Source organism: Anguilla rostrata, chromosome 4 (assembly GCF_018555375.3).
Source record: "Anguilla rostrata isolate EN2019 chromosome 4, ASM1855537v3, whole genome shotgun sequence".
NCBI lineage: Eukaryota > Metazoa > Chordata > Actinopteri > Anguilliformes > Anguillidae > Anguilla > Anguilla rostrata.
This window is the reverse complement of record NC_057936.1, coordinates 11,325,767-11,345,310: the sequence shown is the minus strand read 5'-3', so window position 1 is coordinate 11,345,310 and position 19,544 is coordinate 11,325,767. Positions and strand designations below refer to the sequence as shown.

At 49.9% G+C, this 19,544-nt stretch overlaps 1 protein-coding gene across 13 annotated transcripts in view; it reads right to left on the bottom strand.

Annotated features, from left to right (window-relative positions):
• Positions 1-19,544, bottom strand: part of szt2 (SZT2 subunit of KICSTOR complex) — an 84,018-nt gene that overhangs the window by 9,663 nt on the left and 54,811 nt on the right. For 5 of the 13 annotated variants that reach the window (XM_064330610.1, XM_064330615.1, XM_064330616.1 and 2 more), the window contains 11 exons: positions 19,476-19,523; positions 16,406-16,527; positions 15,451-15,633; positions 12,035-12,299; positions 10,662-10,741; positions 9,403-9,528; positions 8,988-9,190; positions 7,960-8,056; positions 7,753-7,836; positions 6,818-6,892; positions 2,639-2,707 (listed from right to left, as the gene is read on the bottom strand). In XM_064330610.1, coding sequence (XP_064186680.1) covers positions 2,639-2,707; positions 6,818-6,892; positions 7,753-7,836; positions 7,960-8,056; positions 8,988-9,190; positions 9,403-9,528; positions 10,662-10,741; positions 12,035-12,299; positions 15,451-15,633; positions 16,406-16,527; positions 19,476-19,523 — 1,352 coding nt within the window. The remainder of the gene's footprint in view (positions 1-2,638; positions 2,708-6,817; positions 6,893-7,752; positions 7,837-7,959; positions 8,057-8,987; positions 9,191-9,402; positions 9,529-10,661; positions 10,742-12,034; positions 12,300-15,450; positions 15,634-16,405; positions 16,528-19,475; positions 19,524-19,544) is intronic. The other 8 variants (XM_064330613.1, XM_064330619.1, XM_064330622.1 and 5 more) reach the window with 5 other exon arrangements.

Genomic DNA, 19,544 nt, shown 5'->3' with positions numbered 1-19,544 from the left:
GGGCGTGGTTGGGAGGGGGAAACAAACTAAATCCGCTTTTCGGTTGGTCAGCCACGTTCCCGTCAAATTCAACAAACTGCGCCGCGCACTTGAAAGTGCTTACTGCGTGCTCCCGCCTTCATCTGCGAGTCCTGCGGCGTCAAAGTGATGTCAATCAATTTCATAATGGCATTTTATTTAATTACGTCCAACATCAAAGACTGAATTACAAAAAAAAAAAGCATTAATGGCAAATGCAAATTGACTGCACAGAAAGGACACAACGTGGAGTAATTACGGAACGATAAAGAGGGGGAGAAGCACTAAACGCTGCCGCTGCAGTGGCTTTCATCTTGGCCATTTGGCTGGGAACAAATGTAAATAGGTCTTAATAAATCAGAGGCCCACAGTAAGAGAGAAGCGAACGCCTGAGCGCGCTATGTCAATCGATGCACGTCCGCAAGCCCTGTTGCGTTCGCATTAGGCGGCATCCGCATTTGGACAAGTCTCGAGCGAGCTTTCCTTAAGTACTTAACATCTACTCAAACGCACCTGTGCAAAATTAAAATAAAGATGAGCAGCGTAATCCTCTGCTAAACTCGTCGAAGTGAATTGAAACACAAGCTACGTAACGACGGAATCCAAGGAGAGGAAGAGGGGAACCAAACCTGCCTCGTTCACAGTATTTGATACGTGGCCAAAAGTATGTGGACACCTGACATCCAACATCTCATCCAAAATCATGGTTATTAATATAGAGTTGATCCACCCTTTACTGCCACAACAACCTCCACTCTTCTGGGAAGGCTTTACAGTATCCCAGATGTTGGAGCATGTATGCTGTAGAATTAAGATTTCTCTTCACTGGAACTAAGGGGCCTAGCCCAAACCAAGAAAAACAGCCCCAGACCAAGGGGTGTCCAGATACTTTTGGTCACACCGTGGTTCATGGAAACCCTTAGAATCTTTCACACAGGGCTCCCGCTGTGCGCTATTTCTGAAGCCCGGGGCCCAATTAAATTAGACCTTTAAGCCGTCCGCTTACGAGCTAAGGAGAGCTGGGAGTAATTAAGAGTAACAAAAGAAGTGTTGATGACCTACTACCAAGTGCAATCCCCGCTGTGCACCACCCATTCGGGGACTGCACATTGCGGCTGACTAGGAGACAACCCTTTCCTGTCTGAAAAAATGCTTCAGGGGTTGTCAAAATGCAGTGAAGTTGTTATTATTCTCACTGCAGAATAGCCTGAATGCCGTGGTTACGAGGTGGACAAGAATTCGCAATTTTTTTTTTTTTCCTTCCGTGCTTTTAAGTTCGCCGCACGCAGACGTCAAACCCGAAACGGCATCTGGCTCTCGGAGTCTCGGAGAGGCAGAACTCACGCAGGAGACTGCGAGAGGAGCGCGCTCCACGCCTGATCACTTTCTGCCCAGCAGAGAGCATTATGCACGTGTGTGTGTGTGTGTGTGGACACACCACCGACCCCACTGTCCGTCTACCTAACAGCTGGACCAGAGAGGGAATGTGACCGATGTAAATATCAGCTAATGGTCCCAGTTTGAACACATGGGAGACAAGGCTAATAGCATCTAAAAAAAAAAACCCTCCCCCCCAACCATCTGAACAATGACATTTCTAAAAATGGGGGGGGGGTGTAAATGAGGATAGCACACCACGACAAAAAAAAAAAAAGCAAAACATTTCAACGGGTCCATTTAGAAGCGGGGCTACCGCAGATAAAGAGCTGACCGGGGGAAAGAGGTGAAGCCAGAAGAGAGCCTGTTAAGAGCCCAGCAGCAGAGGGCCGGACGGGGCAGCGGCCGGGAGAGGGGCCGAGGGGCCCGCGCATCCCGTAGCTGCTCGTCGTGCCGGAGGTCGCCCCGCTGAAAGCATTAGTGAGTGCGCGGCTCGCCGCCTGCGTTGGGAGCTCCGATTCGGGAAGCAGGCCCGCGCCCCCCCCCCTCGTTGGCACCATGGTCGCACTTACCCGCTCACCCCAGGGCGGGGGGTGGGGGTGGGGTGGGGTCCAGGTGTGGCTTAGTGCGCGCATCTCCGGAGCGCCAAAGCCTGGTGACACACACACGCCAGGGTAACGCCGCCCCCAGCACCCCCCCTTTCACCATACGCTCGCACTTACCTGGTGGTGACCGTGAAACGGTGCGTGGTTAATATATGCGTGACATCGACGCGCTTTAATGAACCCTGAAACAGGCCGCGGGCTTCGCGCCGCGACGGCTTCAGGAATTAAAGGCCGCAAAACAAGCCTCAGTCGTGTAGCAGCGTTTCGGAGAGTCACAGCGCCCCCCTGCCCCAGCAAAAGCAGACGTTGCTCCTCCCTCCCCTTCCCCTTCCCAGCAGGACAAAAAAAAGAGGGGCAACCCAAAATGGAAAAGAGATAGAAATTGAAATTTTAAACGGGAGTCCCCATTGGCTGGAGCCTGGCGCATTCAAACAGAAGAGGAACCCATCAGCCCGGGGGGGGGGGGGGGAGCAGGGACAGGCAGGGTGCGAGGAGGGGGGGGGGGGATGGGGGGGGGTAGGACAGAGGCAGGAAAGTCAGGAAAAAGTGAGCGGGTTCGGGTGGGAGGGGCGGGTGGTTTAGAGCGGTGAAGCCTGATTGGATGGACGCAGCCCGCCCCAGGGATTGCTGGGACATACCGCAGAGTCAGAGACGGAGGCGGCCTCGGCGTACGGCTTGCTACGCGGTTTGCTGAGGAGGAGGGAGCCCTGATGGAGAGAGGAGACGAGATGGCACGGGGGCTCAGAGAGACACCGTGAGACAGACAGACAGCAGGACACACGCAAGCGTGGGGGCAGCCGCCAGCCACAGTCTGCACCGGTGGTGTGAGAAAGATGACACACACTCACACAGAAACACTTACACACACACTCACACACACAGAAACACTTACACACACACTCACACACACAGAAACACTTACACACACACACACACACACACACACAGAAACACTTACACACACACACACACTCACACAGAAACACTTACACACACACACTCACACACACACACACACACACACACACACTCACACACACAGAAACACTTACACACACGCACGCACGCACACACAGAAACACTTACACACACACATACACACACACACACGCACTCACACAGAAACACACACACACACAGAAACACTTACACACACACACGCACACGCACACACAAGTGTACACATATACACACACAGACAGACAGATAGACGGACGTGCACACACACACACACAGACAGACGCACGTGCACACATACACACGCACGCACACACACACACACACACACACACACACCGACTGAGAGGAAGAGCAAGGTCACACACAAATATAAAATACAGACACAGAGGTCAGTGATGGTGGTAGGAGGTTATGATGATTATCCACATTAAGGTCATTAATTACACCCAAGCATGTGTAGAGCAACATGAACTGGAGGGGGCCCCTGCTCAAACACTGTGCAGTGAAATTAGCAACAAAAACCAGTCAGTGGGGGGAATCGCAGTCTTCGTGCTGACGTGAAGCTTGAAGCACCGCTTTGTTTTAGGGGTGTCTCTCGCGCTTGCCAATCAAACAGCGAAGCCCAGAGATTTTCAATCACCATGCATATCATTTACTCTAGTTTGCCCACATCACTTGAATACCGAATGGTGCGAGATAACGAAACCAGTTAGCTATACAGCTAACGTTCATTTCATGCAAGTTAGCCAAACACCATACATGGTAAATGGTAAATGTACCATACGTATGCATATATACATATGGTCCGACTCATAAAATTTATATTGCTTACAACGTTGTGATTCAGTAGGCTCTCCATCTTGATGACTTACGTTAGCCAATGTATTAAGTAGCTTCCAGGCTATAGGCTGGTTTATACGCCACTGGACAACCTTGACTGAATGTTCATGAATGTTCTGTTGTCACCCAGCAAATAAAAGAAAAAGTACTCCAGACACTCCAGTGACATTTGACACCTGCCAATAATCCCAGTTAGAAGTTGCTTTGATACATGTTGTTAAATCTGCTGCTTTACGCTTCAAAATACATTAAACAAAAATGTAATTGTTAATATTATGTTCAATGACTAGGTTCAAACAATTTCGAGTTTACTATACTGTTACTGTACTGCAGACAGCCTTGACTGAGTATTCACTTATTTAGACTCATTGTGTTCAGGAACATTGGTCTGCATTGCAACTTAATAATGGCTCATCTTGGATGATTTGCTCATTTCTGGCAGTGTGCTAAATACAATACAAAGTTATTTCGAGAGATCACCTTTATCCTATGATGAAACACTTCTATCCTGATGGCAGTGGTCTCTTCCAGGATGACAGTGCCCCCATCCACAGGGCACGAGGGGTCACTGAATTGTTTGATAAGTATGAAAATGATGGGAATCAGTTGCTATGGCCTTCAGTCACCAGATCCCAACCAAACTGAAAACCAATGGGAGATTTTGGACCACCACCACCATCAAAACACCAAATGAGGGAATAGCTTTTGGAAGAATGGTGTTCCATTCCTCCAGTAGACATCCAGAGACTTGTAGAATCTATGCCAAGGCACATTGAAGCTGTTCTGGCAGCTTGTGGATGCCTAAAGCCTTACTAAGACACTTTATGTTGGTTTTTCCTTTGTCACCTGTCTGTATGCATACAATATAAATATGACAAATATTTGCATAAATCCGTATTAATACTTCTAGAAGTAAACTACCATCTAATATCTCAGTACTGTATTTACTGGTACCTGCCATATTTTTGTTTCATGGTGTAAAACAAGTTATGGTTAAAATTTAAAAAAAAATCTACCTGCCATATTTACCAGTACCAGTGCAATATTTTTTTATTTCGATATAGAGTTTTGGTATGAATAGTTTTGCACTTGTATGCTTCTTTCTCATATGACTTGTGATTGTTTGAATGGGATAAGTGCTTTTTGGCCTCGATGTCTTCAATGGCCTTTTTGGGCTTGATGCTGAATTTAATTTTGCCCGTACTCCACCCCGATTTGCCCTTGTGCCTTTTCCAAAGTGGTCTTGCTAAAGAATTGAATAATTTGAGGCCCAAATTAGGCTATGCTGTTTTTACCTCTTCCTTTTCTCACCCCCCCCGCCCCCCAAAAAAAACCCAAAACAAAACAAACCAAAAAAAAAACGGATACAAACCAAACCAAAATTTGATGTATAAATAAACCATGGATTTGGAGTTACACCCAAAAACAGAACTGTCCTTTGCCAACAAATCCCATCATTTACTTCATTTACTATTTTTTTCATCTGCCTGAGAATACTATCTCTCCATGAGATTTTAACCTGTTGTCCCCAGCACTTGTTCACTCAAGTATAAGGATCAGCTCTTTGCTTTGATGAAGGCCAAACTGTGCTGGAACATTAGCTTATCAACCTTTTCATTTGAATTATGAACACACCAAAGCACAGCAAGTGGGCCGACCTAATCTGTGAGTGTGTGTGTGTGTGTGTGTGTGTGTGTGTGTTTTCAGCTGAAGAGCTGCTCTTCCTTCCTCTTCGGGAGCTTACTTCATGTCGTTTTAGAACTCGGATGAGCTCCCACACAGGTTCCCTTATCCCTGGGGAGCGCACCCAATTCTTTCTCTTTTTGTCGAAAATAAACATTTGCATTTGTCTCTCAAGGCGCGCGCACATGCAAAACTTTTAGCACTTTCTGAAAGTTTGGATTCAAGTTTAAATTAAGAATACAAATTCTCAAACTGAAACGTATGACTTACGTACATCAGTAGGAATGAAACAATTTCTTTAGTCATTGTCTTTGTCATTGTCTACATACATAAACTACCTTTTTAAACAGCAACCCTACGTGACATTTATCAAGTCCGACATTTATCTACTGGCAATAATAAAAGTAAATAAGGCCTCTGTTCAATCTACCAGCAATGCCTTTTGTCCTTGCGTTTCACTTCGTACAAAATAATTTTGTGTTTTTTTTTCTGGGCTTAACAGCTCATTTTATTGTGTAAGAAATTTTAATCATCACTGTGTGAGTGTTAAGGGCAAGTGAAAACGCACCTTATGTTCCCAAATGATCTTCCTATCTTAAAGAATGAACTGTTTAATTAATTTACCTTCTTCCATTCATTGTTGTTGCATTCAACTCACAGCAATATGGCTAGGAGACATGTCTGCGCACATTCAGTTTCTCCAACACAAAGTTGCAGGGAGAGGAGAGCAGTCAGGTGGGATTCAAAGACAAATCACCCCTGATGCCTGTGCGGGGCATCCTAGCAAACAACAGATGTTTCCATTTAAAGAAATCTTCTCACTGTTCTACTAATTACCAGCTGTAGCACCTGACGCAGTGCAATATCGTAACAGAGGGTTAAACAAAAAGAAATAAATAAATAAAATCTGGAGAGTGGCATCAGGGACTTTCTGGTAAACACGGAAGCGGCTTAAAAATATTTGGACTTCATTACACTTCGGCTGAGAGGCAACTTGGCCAGGCTCCAGTGAAATGCGTCAAAGTTGACGTAAACACGCACAGGAAAAACAAGCACATTTTCGGAGAGGAGGAGAAAGAAGGGATGGCGCCATGAGTCACATGACCCTGAAGTGGTGTGAAGGAAAGCAAAATGGTTGCTGTGCAGATGGCGGACTCCTGGAAAAAAATATCTGGAGGGTTTTATCGGCAGAACCGTGTTTCTTCCGTGAACTGGAGCCTCCACCCCCCACCCCCCCCGCCGGTGAAAGATCGCCGCAGATGGGCTCTAAGGGCCCGGGGCGGGCTCTTTATTATTTTTTGTTTTCCGGATAAACGCGGACGAACGTGGGTTACCTGGGAGTTGACCGTCTGGCCCATGGGGATCCGCGAGCACTCCAAAGCGTACTGCTTCACACAGAAGTAACAGCCCTGGGTGAGAGAGAGAGAGAGAGAGAGAGAGGGAGAGAGAGAGAGGGGGATGGAGAACTGGCCTTCGCTCGCTCAACCGCACGCAGCGCCACAGGACCGACAGAGTAAACATCAATCACGCCAGTCATAAATTGCAAAAATTGTACAGCATTTATCTGTGAAGTGGGAGAGTGGTGCGCTCCTACAACCAAAATTACAATACAACAATACAACCATAACTGCTACTATTAGTGGTTGTCAAATACAGAATGGAGCCAACCATGGCAAAGCTGATATACAGAATTACATATAGAATTACGAAGTTCATTTTTCACTCAGGTTATACGGAGAGCAGATTCTGTTCCTGCCTGTGCACAGAACATTCACAGCAACAAACGCAGCCGGCTCCGGGAGAAGGAGGCACAGCGTCAAAGGTAAAACCGAGATTTTCCGATGAAATACAAACTCAATTACGGGCTATTTGCTCAAATGATCAATCCACCTTTTAAACTGCGTTTCAACTTCAAAGTTGTGCGTCATGGAACTTCTGAGAAAATGCCCTTCAGACCTCAGAAAAGCTTTCACAAGCTTCAATTTCAGTTTTTAGTGGCTCAGATGTCATTAAAATGAAGGCACCACGATCCTCATTTACCAAAGCGGTCAACAAACATACCGACTAACTACAAATATTTAACTCACAGTGCATCGATGGGATCTTCCTATGCTGTTCCTTCTTCAAATAGGAGAGTGCTGGAACTGATGCTAATATGTACTAGACAGTCTTTGTTGGACTGACAGAGATCTTTGGTCATGAGCCCATACGACCAGAGTTAGGAGCGAGAAATGGCGGCCAAACTTGTGTTTCTTTTCGGTCACCTCACCTGAAAGGCCAGCTCCATCAGCACGATTCCCCCAGGCAGGGCCCGCTGGAGGTGGTAGGCGGCGGTCCCTGACGCGCTGTTCTGCTGGAGGAGGGAGAAAACGAGAGAAAGAGAGAGAGAGAGAGAGAGAGAGAGAGAGAGCCCGTGACATCTCGGCCGCCGCTCGTGAGAAACGCTTTCCCGCCGCGTGGCCGAACGGCCGCTCACCTTCGGACTGTCCTCGCTCTTCTGCTTGTTGTAGGAGAAGGACGTCCGGCCCTCGGTGGACATCGAGCTGAAGGCGGCCGCCCGGGCTCGCGCGATGCTGCGTTGGGACAAAGGTCAAGGTCACGGTCAAAGCCCGGTCCTCGGGGCACACAAGCCGCAGCGTGCTGTGGCGCACCAGCCAGGAAAATGATAGGGTTACCTGCCTTTGAGAGTAAGGATGTGGGGTGGGGTCAGGGTTACCTGCCTTTGAGAGTAAGGATGTGGGGTGGGGTCAGGGTTACCTGCCTTTGAGAGTAAATGAGTGGGCGGGGTCAGGGTTACCAGCCTTTGCAGAGTAAGGAAGTGGGCGGTGTCAGGGTTACCAGCCTTTGCAGAGTAAGGAAGTGGGTGGGGTCAGGGTTACCAGCCTTTGCAGAGTAAGGAAGTGGGTGGGGTCAGGGTTACCAGCCTTTGCAGAGTAAAGAAGTGGGGCGGGGTCAGGGTCACCTGCCTTTGAGAGTAAATGAGTGGGCGGGGTCAGGGTTACCTGCCTTTGAGAGTAAATGAGTGGGCGGGGTCAGGGTCACCTCCTTGAGAGTAAGAGTGGGCGCGGGCAGGGTCCGCTTGAGAGTAAGAGTGGGCGGCGGTCAGGGTTACGCAGCCTTTGCAGAGTAGGAAGCGGGTGCGCAGGTACCAGATTGCAGAGTAAGAGAAGTGAGGGGGGTAGGGCTACACTTGCAGAGTAGGAAGTGGGCTGGGGAGGTCCAGCCTTGCGAGTAGATGGGTCGGGTCGGTCTCGCTTTTGCAGAGTAAAGAACGTGGGCCTGGGTCGGTCACGCTTGAGAGTAAGGGGCGGGTCGGGTACCTGCCTTGAGAGTATGACGTGGCGGGTCAGGGTACGCTGCAGAGTAGAGGTGGCCGGGTCAGGTTACCTGCCTGCGAGTAAGGAAGGGTGGGTCAGGGTTACCTGCCTTTGCAGATTGAATAAGTGGGAGGAGCCAGGGTTACCTGCCTTTGCAGAGTACGGAAGTGGGCGGGGTCAGGGTTACCTGCGTGCGGGGGACTGGGGCCGGACCTGCACCAGGATGAAGCCCATGCTCTGCAGGTACTGCACGTACTGCTGCAGGAAGGTGCTGGAGATGTCCTGCAGCCAGGGCTCCTCCCGCAGGCGGCAGGGCAGCATCTCCGCCGAGTCGGTGCTGTAGCTGCGGTCCCGCCCCGAGGCGGTGGAGTCGTTGGAGCGGTGCCGCTTCTGCCAGACCGACGCCGGAGGGCGGGGCCGGGACAGAGAAGGAAAGCGGTAAAAAAAAAGAGTCTACGTCAACGCTCGATCAAGGGTGAGGCGGAAGGAGGACATGACCGGGGGGGGTCTAGAGGGCACCACCTGGGTGGTGAAAAAACGGGCGGTGAGTGTGGGCACGGTCGCCCTGTCGCTGAGACGGGACGGCACGGGGGAGTCCTCACCTTGACCTGCGGGTGGATTATCTGCTCCTCCTGGATCTGCTTGCGGAAGACGGGGTCGAAGAGGAGCGGCGTGGCGCAGTAGTGGACCAGCCGCGACGACTGCTTCAGGGTGTCCAGGTCGGCCGCCTGAAAGGGGCGACACGGCGGCGCCGGCGTCAAATCGAACCCGACGGGGGGGGGGGGGGGGGGGGCGCCCTGCAGTAGCGCTGCGGCAGCGGACGACGTCGACCAGGAGACGGCCTGAAACCGACGCTTCGGCAACCGCTCGTCTCCCCGTCTCTCTCCGGGCGGGGTTAGGATTTCCGCGGCTCCGGACGGTTGGAATATCAGCCGCGGCGGCGTTCGTGCTCTCCGACGCGCACGCGGAGGCTCGTTTCAGCCCGTCTGAGATCCATAAACGAACCTCCGGCGAAAGCCCGCCGGGAGAGAGAGATGGGTGCCATTAACATATCAATCTCCCCCCCCCCCCCCCCCCCCCCGCGCGGCCCTGGGGTTGAGGAGGCCCCCGTCAGATCCACGCTAACGCGCTCGCCTGTCACTTTCGCACAATCAAACGGCGCAATCAATCAGGGGGTCCGGAACGGGCGGATAGCGGAATCAGGAGCCGCGGGGCCGCCGGGGAATCGGGCTGACGAACGGAGAGGGCTCCCTCCCGCGCACAGGTCATGCCGCATGTGCCGGCTGACAGCCCGCAGGGCCGTGATGGATTAATCTGGTCTAGCGCGAGGTGGAATAACACTGATCTCACGGCTGATCGCGGCGGCCTGTCCGCGCACTGGAACAAAAGGCACCGGCTCACAGCTCCCGTCTCATTAACTTCAAAGGGGAGGATTGACTTTTTTTTCGTTCTCAGAAGACGTACGCAGTAATACGCACGAGGAAATTATCTTTTTTTTTTTGTACTTTGAACGCGGTATCAATTTAAACCAAAATCAAAAATTGAAGCTTTCCAATATAGCTCAACTTTGGCTTCTTTTTTCAGTATTTGACAGTTCTGTTAAGAGGTTACTTTTCTTGATAATGAAGAGCATACATTCCCAGAATTCAAGGATGGAAAAAAAGTGCTCTTTCTAAATTTATTTAACTTTATTTTCAATTTGAAGGTGGAGTGAGTCGGAGACCGCGTACAGATACAGCTGGGGAGGCAGTTGAGACATAAACAGTTGAAGAGTACATGACAGACGGTCCCTCGGCCCTCTAGCCCGTAGGTTTCTCGGATTCACTCACGCGGCGCGTTGCGTTGCATTGTGGGTACTCACGGTGATGGGCATGTTGGACTGCGCGGATCTCTGCTGCCACGTCACAAACAGGTTCTCGATCTTCATCTGCTTCTCCATTTCTGACGGCCAGAGAAAATGACAAAATCGCAATGCTACAGCACATTATCATCCTTCCTGTTACATTACTGTAGCACTGCTGCGGTCTTCTTCCTCAACCTAAGGCCTCTTCTGCTGTGATGGGCAAGCGAGACCTCATGAAACCCAAAACTGGTGGAGGTATCACACGGCCCCCCTGCTAATCTCCCAGTTAAACGGTTTTGCTTTGGACAGCACTCGACATCCACTTTAATTCTGAGGCGTATAAAGCCCTGCGTATCTCCCATCACACTTTCAAAATTCTGCCTCCTTTCTCAACACCCATGGTTAAGTTCAAGTTCAAACCTCCTACTCGGAAACAGAAACCAGGATGAATTTCCAGGAAGGTGACACGCAGAGACCCATTTCTTTCATAACGCATCTTACTGGCGCTAAATAATTCAATTCAGACATTATTAGGTGTTATGCCGGTGCAGGGACAGAAGATAAACGAAATTTAATTTGTTGCCAAGCTGTTATCTGGTGTGAGCCCTGGAAAAACATGTTTTGTTTTTATAATGTTTGAGTTCACAGGATGCATACTTATCACCCAGTTACAATACTCATCCCAACAGTGACCTGTCAATTACAGAGCTAGAAAAGCAACACCACAGAATTTTCATCATTTGCAAATAGGTTTCATTATATTCTAACAAATGTGTACCATGTTCTCTAAACATAGATTTTTCATTTTGTTTCCACAACAAGTATATGGGTATGGTTTTAAAACAACCCATTGCATTTCATATAAGTAAAGTAAAGACCACAACATAACCAGCATACTATAAAGACCATGAATTCTTGACCAATATGACTTTCCTGACTGCCTTCATTATCAATACATCAAACAGATCATATTCAAATACATTCTAATGTATCTGAAGTAAGTACTGCATAAAATATACTTGGGTGACTAGATCATTAAAAATCCTAAGGTCAGGCATTTTAGAGATCAAAAATGTGTGAGACATCTGGAACACTATGTAGAATATGCGGCCTGTTTTAAGCATGTATGTGACTGTTATAGCCTTAGGGCACCGATAACCAACCCTGTTCCTGGAGATGTACAATCCTGTAGGTTTTCATATCAACCCTAATTTGGCACACCTGACTCTAATTAACTACTAATTAGCACCTCCATGCAGCTCTCTAGCTGTTGAATGAGGCGGGCTTTGTTAGTGTTGGGAGTGAGAACCTACAGGACGGTAGATCTCCAGGAGTAGGGTTGGTTACCGCTGCCCTAGGGCATCGATCTCGGCCCTCCGTCAATCACTGACCTCTGCGCTCGGCGGCCTTGATCTCCAGCAGCTGGGCTCCGTGACGAGCCACGATGTCGGCCCCGCCCGCCGGGTCCACAGGCCGCCCGGCGCCCACGTCCCGCAGGGCCTCGTCGAAGGGGACCAGCTCCGGCGGGAAGGGGAGCGGGGGGAGACCGCGCCCGGAGCTGCTCAGCCTCCCCTGGTCCTTGTTGGGCACGGGCGGGACGGGACTGCGCAGGAGGGCGTCCGCCTCCAGGGTGGAGTTCAGGAAGGGGTTGGGCTCCTGGGGGGGGGGGCGGGGAAGGAGGAGAGAACCGTTGAGAGGACCTCATGTGGCGACCGTTCGTGCTCGCGACCAATAAAAACTTGACGGAGCTACGCAGCTCGAGCGAGAGGAGTCCCGCAAGGGGTCCAATTAAGAATCTTCCCTGATTACTGGTTGGGATAAAAGGCCGCGCAACGGGCTCGGGGTTCGAAAGCGGGATTATCCACGCTCGGGGGGACGGAGCGGCGAAGCTTGGCGGATGCGAACGGACAGCGGTGCCGTGCGCTCGTCAACGCGGGCGGAGGTAATGTGCCCTCCTCTCTGCTCGCGTGAACCCCCGAGCGGAGGGCCCAAGCCGGGCGCTGGTGTCCGCACGGCGACAGATGATGCCCTTTTTCGCGGGCGAATTTTCTGCTGTGCTGGGCCTGCCTTCTGTCCGCACGCGTTAGGGCAGGAGGGCTGAGAAGCGAGCAATGAGAGGGGGAAGCGACTTTCGTCCTTTCTTTTTTCTCAGAAGTTGGCCGGTCACGCTGAAGGCCACTGGCGAGAGGCTCCCATTCAACGGGGGAAAAAAAAAAACCCTGATCCCCCGCCCCCTCCCGAAGAAAAAAAGCGTGAGTGTGACTCGTGGTGATGGATTCAGGGAGAAGGCTGGGGAAACTGGGTTAAGAGAAATGCAGAACTTTGAGAACTTTGGAAGGGAGGTCCGGGGCTCGCTAAGTTCTCAGGGAGAGTTTAAATGGAGGTCCCCTTTCCTTTGCAGTTGCTACAAAGATTTCTGCAGCAGATGCACTTTCAGGGGCACGGTTGCAAGATGGATAATTCAACATTAGCTTGAAAAAAACTTTTCAAAATTCAGATAAATACCATAACTATTTTATTTATTGAAATGAATATAACATAAACCGCAAATATTATGTTTAAGTCAATTTATCTCACATAAATGAACACAAGTGCTGAGCCACCATGTTGTACATCCACGCAAGCTTCTTTCTCAAATAAACCGCTTACCTTAGTCAATTCCTCCTGATAAATTTAATTTCAGTTCCAGTCAATGCTGTTAAAAATGGGAAGACAGGGGAAGATTGGGGCAAAAAAGTAGGAAAGTAAAGATTTCCCGCTGTGCTCCTCCGGTAAAAACGGCTTCTAAAAAGTCGGATTTATAAATAGGAGGATGAGGAGGAAGACTGAAGGGTGGAAAAAACACATGAAAGAATCTCAGTTTCAGCGCTGACTCAAGTAGGTACGGCTGAGGAGGAAACAACTTCTGAAAACTGGGTCGTGGTGCATTGACGACCGGCAGTTACAATGGGTGACGAATGCTGCCCCCTAGTGGAGGAGCATTTAAAGCCTGCTTTCTTCCAGCGACTGAACCACACGGCCAGGACGTCGCTGGTTCCTGTCAGGGCTACGCGATGGCTTCAGACTCTGACCGGGAGACCGCAGGGGCAGGACTCGACTACTACGATTGCATCGGTTGCCAGAAGGTTCCGCGATTCACTAGCGCGCGAGCGCCCCCTGGCTGCTCGTCGGCAGCCTACAGGTTAGCCGCTGAGAGGCGCGGCTCTCCTTCAATCAAGCGACCGGCTTGTGAGAAACGGGATTGGAGGAGAGCCCGCGCTCTGTAGCTGCGCTTCCTGTATGGGCGCAGGGCGTCTGGTAACTGAAGAAAATGGTTCGGCTGCCAAAAGCAAAAGGATAGAAAAGGGGTTTCTAGCACCTCTCCCACAAATAAAAGCAGCCTGTGAAATCAATGCTGAAACATACATTTGACTGATCAGCTTCTGGAACATGCTGTCTGCCAATCAGATGCACAAAAACAATCCTTGGACTGAGGGCTGAGAATATATTGGCATAAAATATGTTATTATGACACACAAGCACTTCAGAATATGTACAAACTACGACCACTATCAAATACTGCAATATGTCACACTGTATCATCCTTATATTATCACATTGTCAAAAGAAAGCTCACATTTATAATATATTGCATTATATTTATGTAATGGAGACCTGTTTTTTTTTAGTCTTATGACAGCACTCCACTTTTGTTCAACAGCAAACTTCAATTTATTCTGGAACCTTTTAAACCACAGCGAAAGCACCCCACTCTCTTTGATCGACTGCAAATAATAACTACAATATTATACTGAACACAAACTAATGATTTTTTTTTTCTTGGCCGTAGACTAGACCAAAAGAAAAACGGATTTCTTCCTTTATTTTTTTCCCCCGAACCCAGTCGCTGCACGGAGGAGTCCCCGCTCGTCAGCGGGAGATCCGCATCTCGCCGGAGTCGGAGGGTGGCGGAGGGCCCGCCCCCTCCCCGTCAATCAGCGCCAGCTGTGCGCAGACAGAGGAGGCGGGAACCTGCTGGTGTGGAAGCGAGGTGCTCTCTGTGCCTCGGGGGGGACCGGGGGGGGGTCCCTGACATCTGCCTGTCACTGTCACTCCATCACTTCCACAAGCCTGGGGGGGGGGGGGGTGCGAGGACTGCTCCGGGAGGGGCCCACATTACGGGCATCGTCCCAGCTCTCTCTCTCTCCCTCTCTCTCTCTCTCCCTGTTCCTTTATCGCCTCGCTTCGGTGCCCGCGCCATATGTCGGGAGGAAGCGGCCCTCGCCAAACCCCCCCCCCCCCCCCCCCCCGGCGGGCCCCGCTCGCTTCGTGAGGCGGATCTCCGGAGGGGATGCGGCCGGCTGCCCCCTGCCCCCCGCCCCGCCCCCTCCCCTCGCCCTTCTGGTCCCCTCGCTTCCGCCGACGCCTGTGCGGCGCGGACGCGTCAACAGGAGAAGGTTCCAGGTACCTGCTCCGCAGCTGACGACAGTGCTTCTGTCGGGCCGTCTCGAAACCGAATCCGCGCGCCTACCTGACGTTCCCTGGCGCACCCCCGCCTGACCGGACCCTGGAGTCTCGAAGCCATAAGATGCTATTCGCTCCAGTCTCAGCATGTGTTCGCGCACACACGTATGCAGGGGGCCATTTGCCTAACACAAATGCACATGTGTAATACCTTTCTCAGGTAGCAGTGTCTTGTGAAGTGCTTGTGAGCGTGTGTGTGCATGCCCTTGTATCTATGTATCTATGTGTAGGTGGGTATATGTGTGTGTGTGCGTACACATATGCGTACATTAGGTGAAGGTTGAGCGGGCACTGTAGCGGTCACCTGCTTGAGGTCCTCGTGCGCGGGCGTGTCGGAGAAGCAGTAGTGGTGGAAGAGGCCCATCTTCTGGCTGAGCAGGCAGTGCACGGCGTGGGAGCGGGCGTTCTGCCACTGCACCAGCCGGCTCAGCTCGCGGCTCAGGCTGGCGCCCAGGTCCACCGACCAGTTATACGTGTACAGCGTCACCTGGAAGAGAGGGAGGGCGACATCACTTCCTGTACCTAGCCGCTACATCATAATACTGCCGCACAGCGAGAGCGAATCCCGCTTCAGCGTCACATCAATCACCCGTCGCCATGACGGCGGAAGGGGCCCGATTTGGAGTCTGGGGAGCACGCCGCTCACACCGCTTTCGCTTAAATACGAATCGGCTCTTCGTTTCAGAAGCGCTCTTCCTTCCCCGTCGTGTAACGCGCGGCTGATGACTCAGCGAACCGGTTTTGTTCGGAGCAAATTACCGGTCAAATTTTTTTTTCGCTAAAGCAGACCATAAATCTGCATGAACCATTTACGGGCGTCGTCAGATCGGCAGCCTCGGTTTTATTTGTTAATTTTTTTAGCCGATCGATGAGAATAGACGGCTGGATTAATCGCGGCTCGGCCGCTGATTCAGGCACCTGAGCTCTCGTTCGGGCTCCCGCGACGACCCTACAGACTCCCTCCCAGCTTGTGTTTATCCCCCTCTGACCGTCTTTTAAAAATATACCTTTTTATGGGTTTTTTTTTTCAGCTTTATCGGATAGGACAATGTAGAGAGACAGGAAGAGTGAGAAACGAGAGAGGAAGAGTCATACGACAAGGTTTTGTCCACATACTTTTGGCCACGTGCTGCACCTGTGGTGCAATAAGACCAACCATTTCCCAAACCCCTGCAAGCAGATAAACTCATTACACGAAAATCCTCGAGGCGTTTGACGGTTCCTCCCGCGTCCGGCCCCGCCCACCCTCTTGTCCTCACCTTCTTGTCCAGGATGTGAATGATGAGGAACCTCTGCCTCGGGGCCACGCCCTTCCAGGCCTGTCCGGGGCTGAACCAGTCGCTCTGCTCCAGGGCCTCAAATCGCTGGAACCCCTTGTGAGCTTCACAAACAATGGCAGGGGGAGGGGGGGAGAGTCCAAAAGTCAGAGCGTGCCACTGCCTGCTGGGCGGGCGCTACACGCCGAAGACGTCTACGAGAAGGGAACGGGGTCGCCCTGTGCCACCGACGCGCTCTACCGCAGCTGGCTTATGAAATGGCGCCGTTTGAGAATGTCCCAATTAAAGGCCGAGCTTCCCACATTTCGCGTGATTAATAACGTGGCCGTTGAATATAAATCACGACGGCTCGCGCCGCGTATAAATCACGCAAAAAGAGGCGAGAAAACCCGCGTCAGGCGAAACGGTCCGTTTGTTATCGGGGGCGTGCGAGGATCCCGCGCGGACCGCCAACGAAGACACAAACGACGGCCGTCGCCGTTAGCGCCCGGCGTGACGGGAACGCGTTAGGGCCAATCAGGCCTCCTTTATGTCGGTAAGGGCTTTAGAGAATCAATCGCTCGGCTCGTGTCGTACCTCGCACCGCCAAGTCAAAAGCAGGCGCCATTTTCCTTTCAAGTGATACAGGCTGTGCGGCCAGTTTGCGTGGCTGTTGCCTCTGCGCCACTAGCAATGCAACCCAAGCCTCCACCTTGACCTCCATCTTGACTGAACTTCCCAATGGGTATACAAGTGGGGCCCGGTAGTACAAAATGATAGATTTAAAAAATAAAAATAATAAAAAAGTCAGTGCTACCTTTTGCACAAAAAAGCTTCTTTCCCCACAATTTGGCTTCCCAAAGAAATGATATGTGTTCCTTCTGATATCCAATACAGCTTGTGTTATAGATTTAGAAGGATATATGCAATTAAGTGATGTGTGCATGTATGAGAGCATGCATGTGTGTGTGTGCGTGTGTGTGTGATGCAATTTCAGAGTCATCATTGCACATGATTATGTATAACTTGAAACTGTATTTCCAATCATTTATATATCCTATACCTATTCACACTCATCCACACAACGCAGGCCCATGCTAAGCAACAGAAAAACACAACTGCGCAGTTACCGGTGATCTGTTCTGCAATGGAGAAGTGAGGTGCCATCTGCCCCCCTAACAACCGTTAAAAAGAGAGCTGTGCGCATGCCAGGGTAGCTAGGCGCAACACCATTCTCTCTGAAGACTGCAGAAACTATTTCACAGTAAGAATTGATTTCTCTAGTACCATGTAAGCTTTGTTGATTTTTTTTTGGGTATAAAAACTGCTTTTCACGGGCAGCCGACCTGTACACAATTCAGGTGAAGAAAACGTATTACTCTGGTCACCGTCTTGTCTTTTCCGAGGCCTTCCTTTGCAATAGCTGACATGCTACGGATTCCACGTGGAATAACCTTTGTGCAACATGGCAGAGTCTCTCCTGTTCCGAAAATCAATCATTGAAGTGACGCATACTGTGAAACGAATGTACACTAGCTCTTTAGATCTGACACGTTGCTAGCAGCTGTGGATAAAGAATTTCCATGCGCACTGAAAACAAAAATAATTAAAAAATAAGTGGGGGGCGGGGGGGAGGGAGAAAATGTGCCCTGACTTCTCCACAAGACATAACCCAAAGCACAACTTGCCCAAGATCTAATAGATATTCTCAAAGGTAGCGACAGTGATATCAATCTACCCTCCAGTCGTTCACAACAAAACCCGTTGCAGGAATTCCCATTCCCTTCATTACGCGCGGTCCGCTGAATAGATGGAAAGAAATCACCGAATGAGTGCGCTGTGCTGGAGAGAAAGGGCTTAGATAGCACACTTGCTATTCTTCAGTTATCTAGCGTTTACACTCACCGGCTTTTTGCTGATTAACCAAATGTTTCTGCCATAGAATTACAGAGGCTATCCGGCTATTTAATGGTGAAACCATGTACATCTCTTGCTTTGTTTAAAGTTTGATGGATGCAACCGTTCGGCTTCCCCACATATGTACACGTGTGGTTATGTGTGCGTGTGTGTGTGTAGGCATACATACATATGTATAAATATAAATAAATGTAGAAATATACATAAATATGCATGAACACGCACACATGCATGCACGCATTCAGACACACAAAACTAAATCCAATTCTGGCGATGGGTCAGCTATACGCATAGCAGACTGAGGAGATGAGTAATAATGTCATGATTGCGTCGCATAAGCTTCCATAAAAGCATAAAGCATCATGGGTACTCCAGTCCAACAACACGCTGCCGGGTTACATTATGAGTGAGAGACCTGAGTCTGATTGTTTATTTTAACATTACTGTCCTTCAGCGGAGTTCGGAATGAAAAACGAGTATCATAAACCGGCTGAAATTGGCTTGACGTGGTGCCACTTCTCTGAAAATATAGTTTGCGAAGTTAATGCGCCCGTAAAATCAAACTCAGCGGAAGCCGCTTTACTCATTTCCCCTTCCTGCCACAGTAAGTTCAGCCGCGGCGTTTCAGGTGCGCCCGAACTTCTGCAAACTTTAAATTTAAACTGCAGCTTTTGTGTAAAAAATAAATAAATACATTAAAAAAAAGCTACAGATGTTTATGTATGTATGCAAGTATAAAAAAAAGGCAACCAAGAAACAAGCAAAACATCAGAAAAAAAAGTTCAGCGACTCGAGAGCGCGACGTCGGCGCCGGTTCTCCGGGCTTGCCAATTTAATACCGCGGCATGATAAATCCGCTGCTCGAACGGGGAGGTTTACTTTGTGACTGCGGGGCACGCGGTGGCACTGCTCCTAAAGAGATGTCAGAGGCAAGATCAATTCTGTTTCATTTCACTTTTCTTCCCCCTTCTGCCCCCCCCCCGCGACCTTCCACAACAGAACAAGGAAGTGAAAATAAAGCAGCACAGAATGACAAAATGTAATTGAAAACCTAGTTGTGAGGGGAAAAAAAAATAAAATTAAATAAATAAAACAAATAGGAAAATGAAATTCCCACCACCAATGCTTGGTTCAGGCTGTGTGGGGCCAGACTTACGTGTGAACCTATTAAGCACAGGGGTGTTTTCCTCATCTGAACTGTCTTCTGTGGGCAAACAGAGATGAG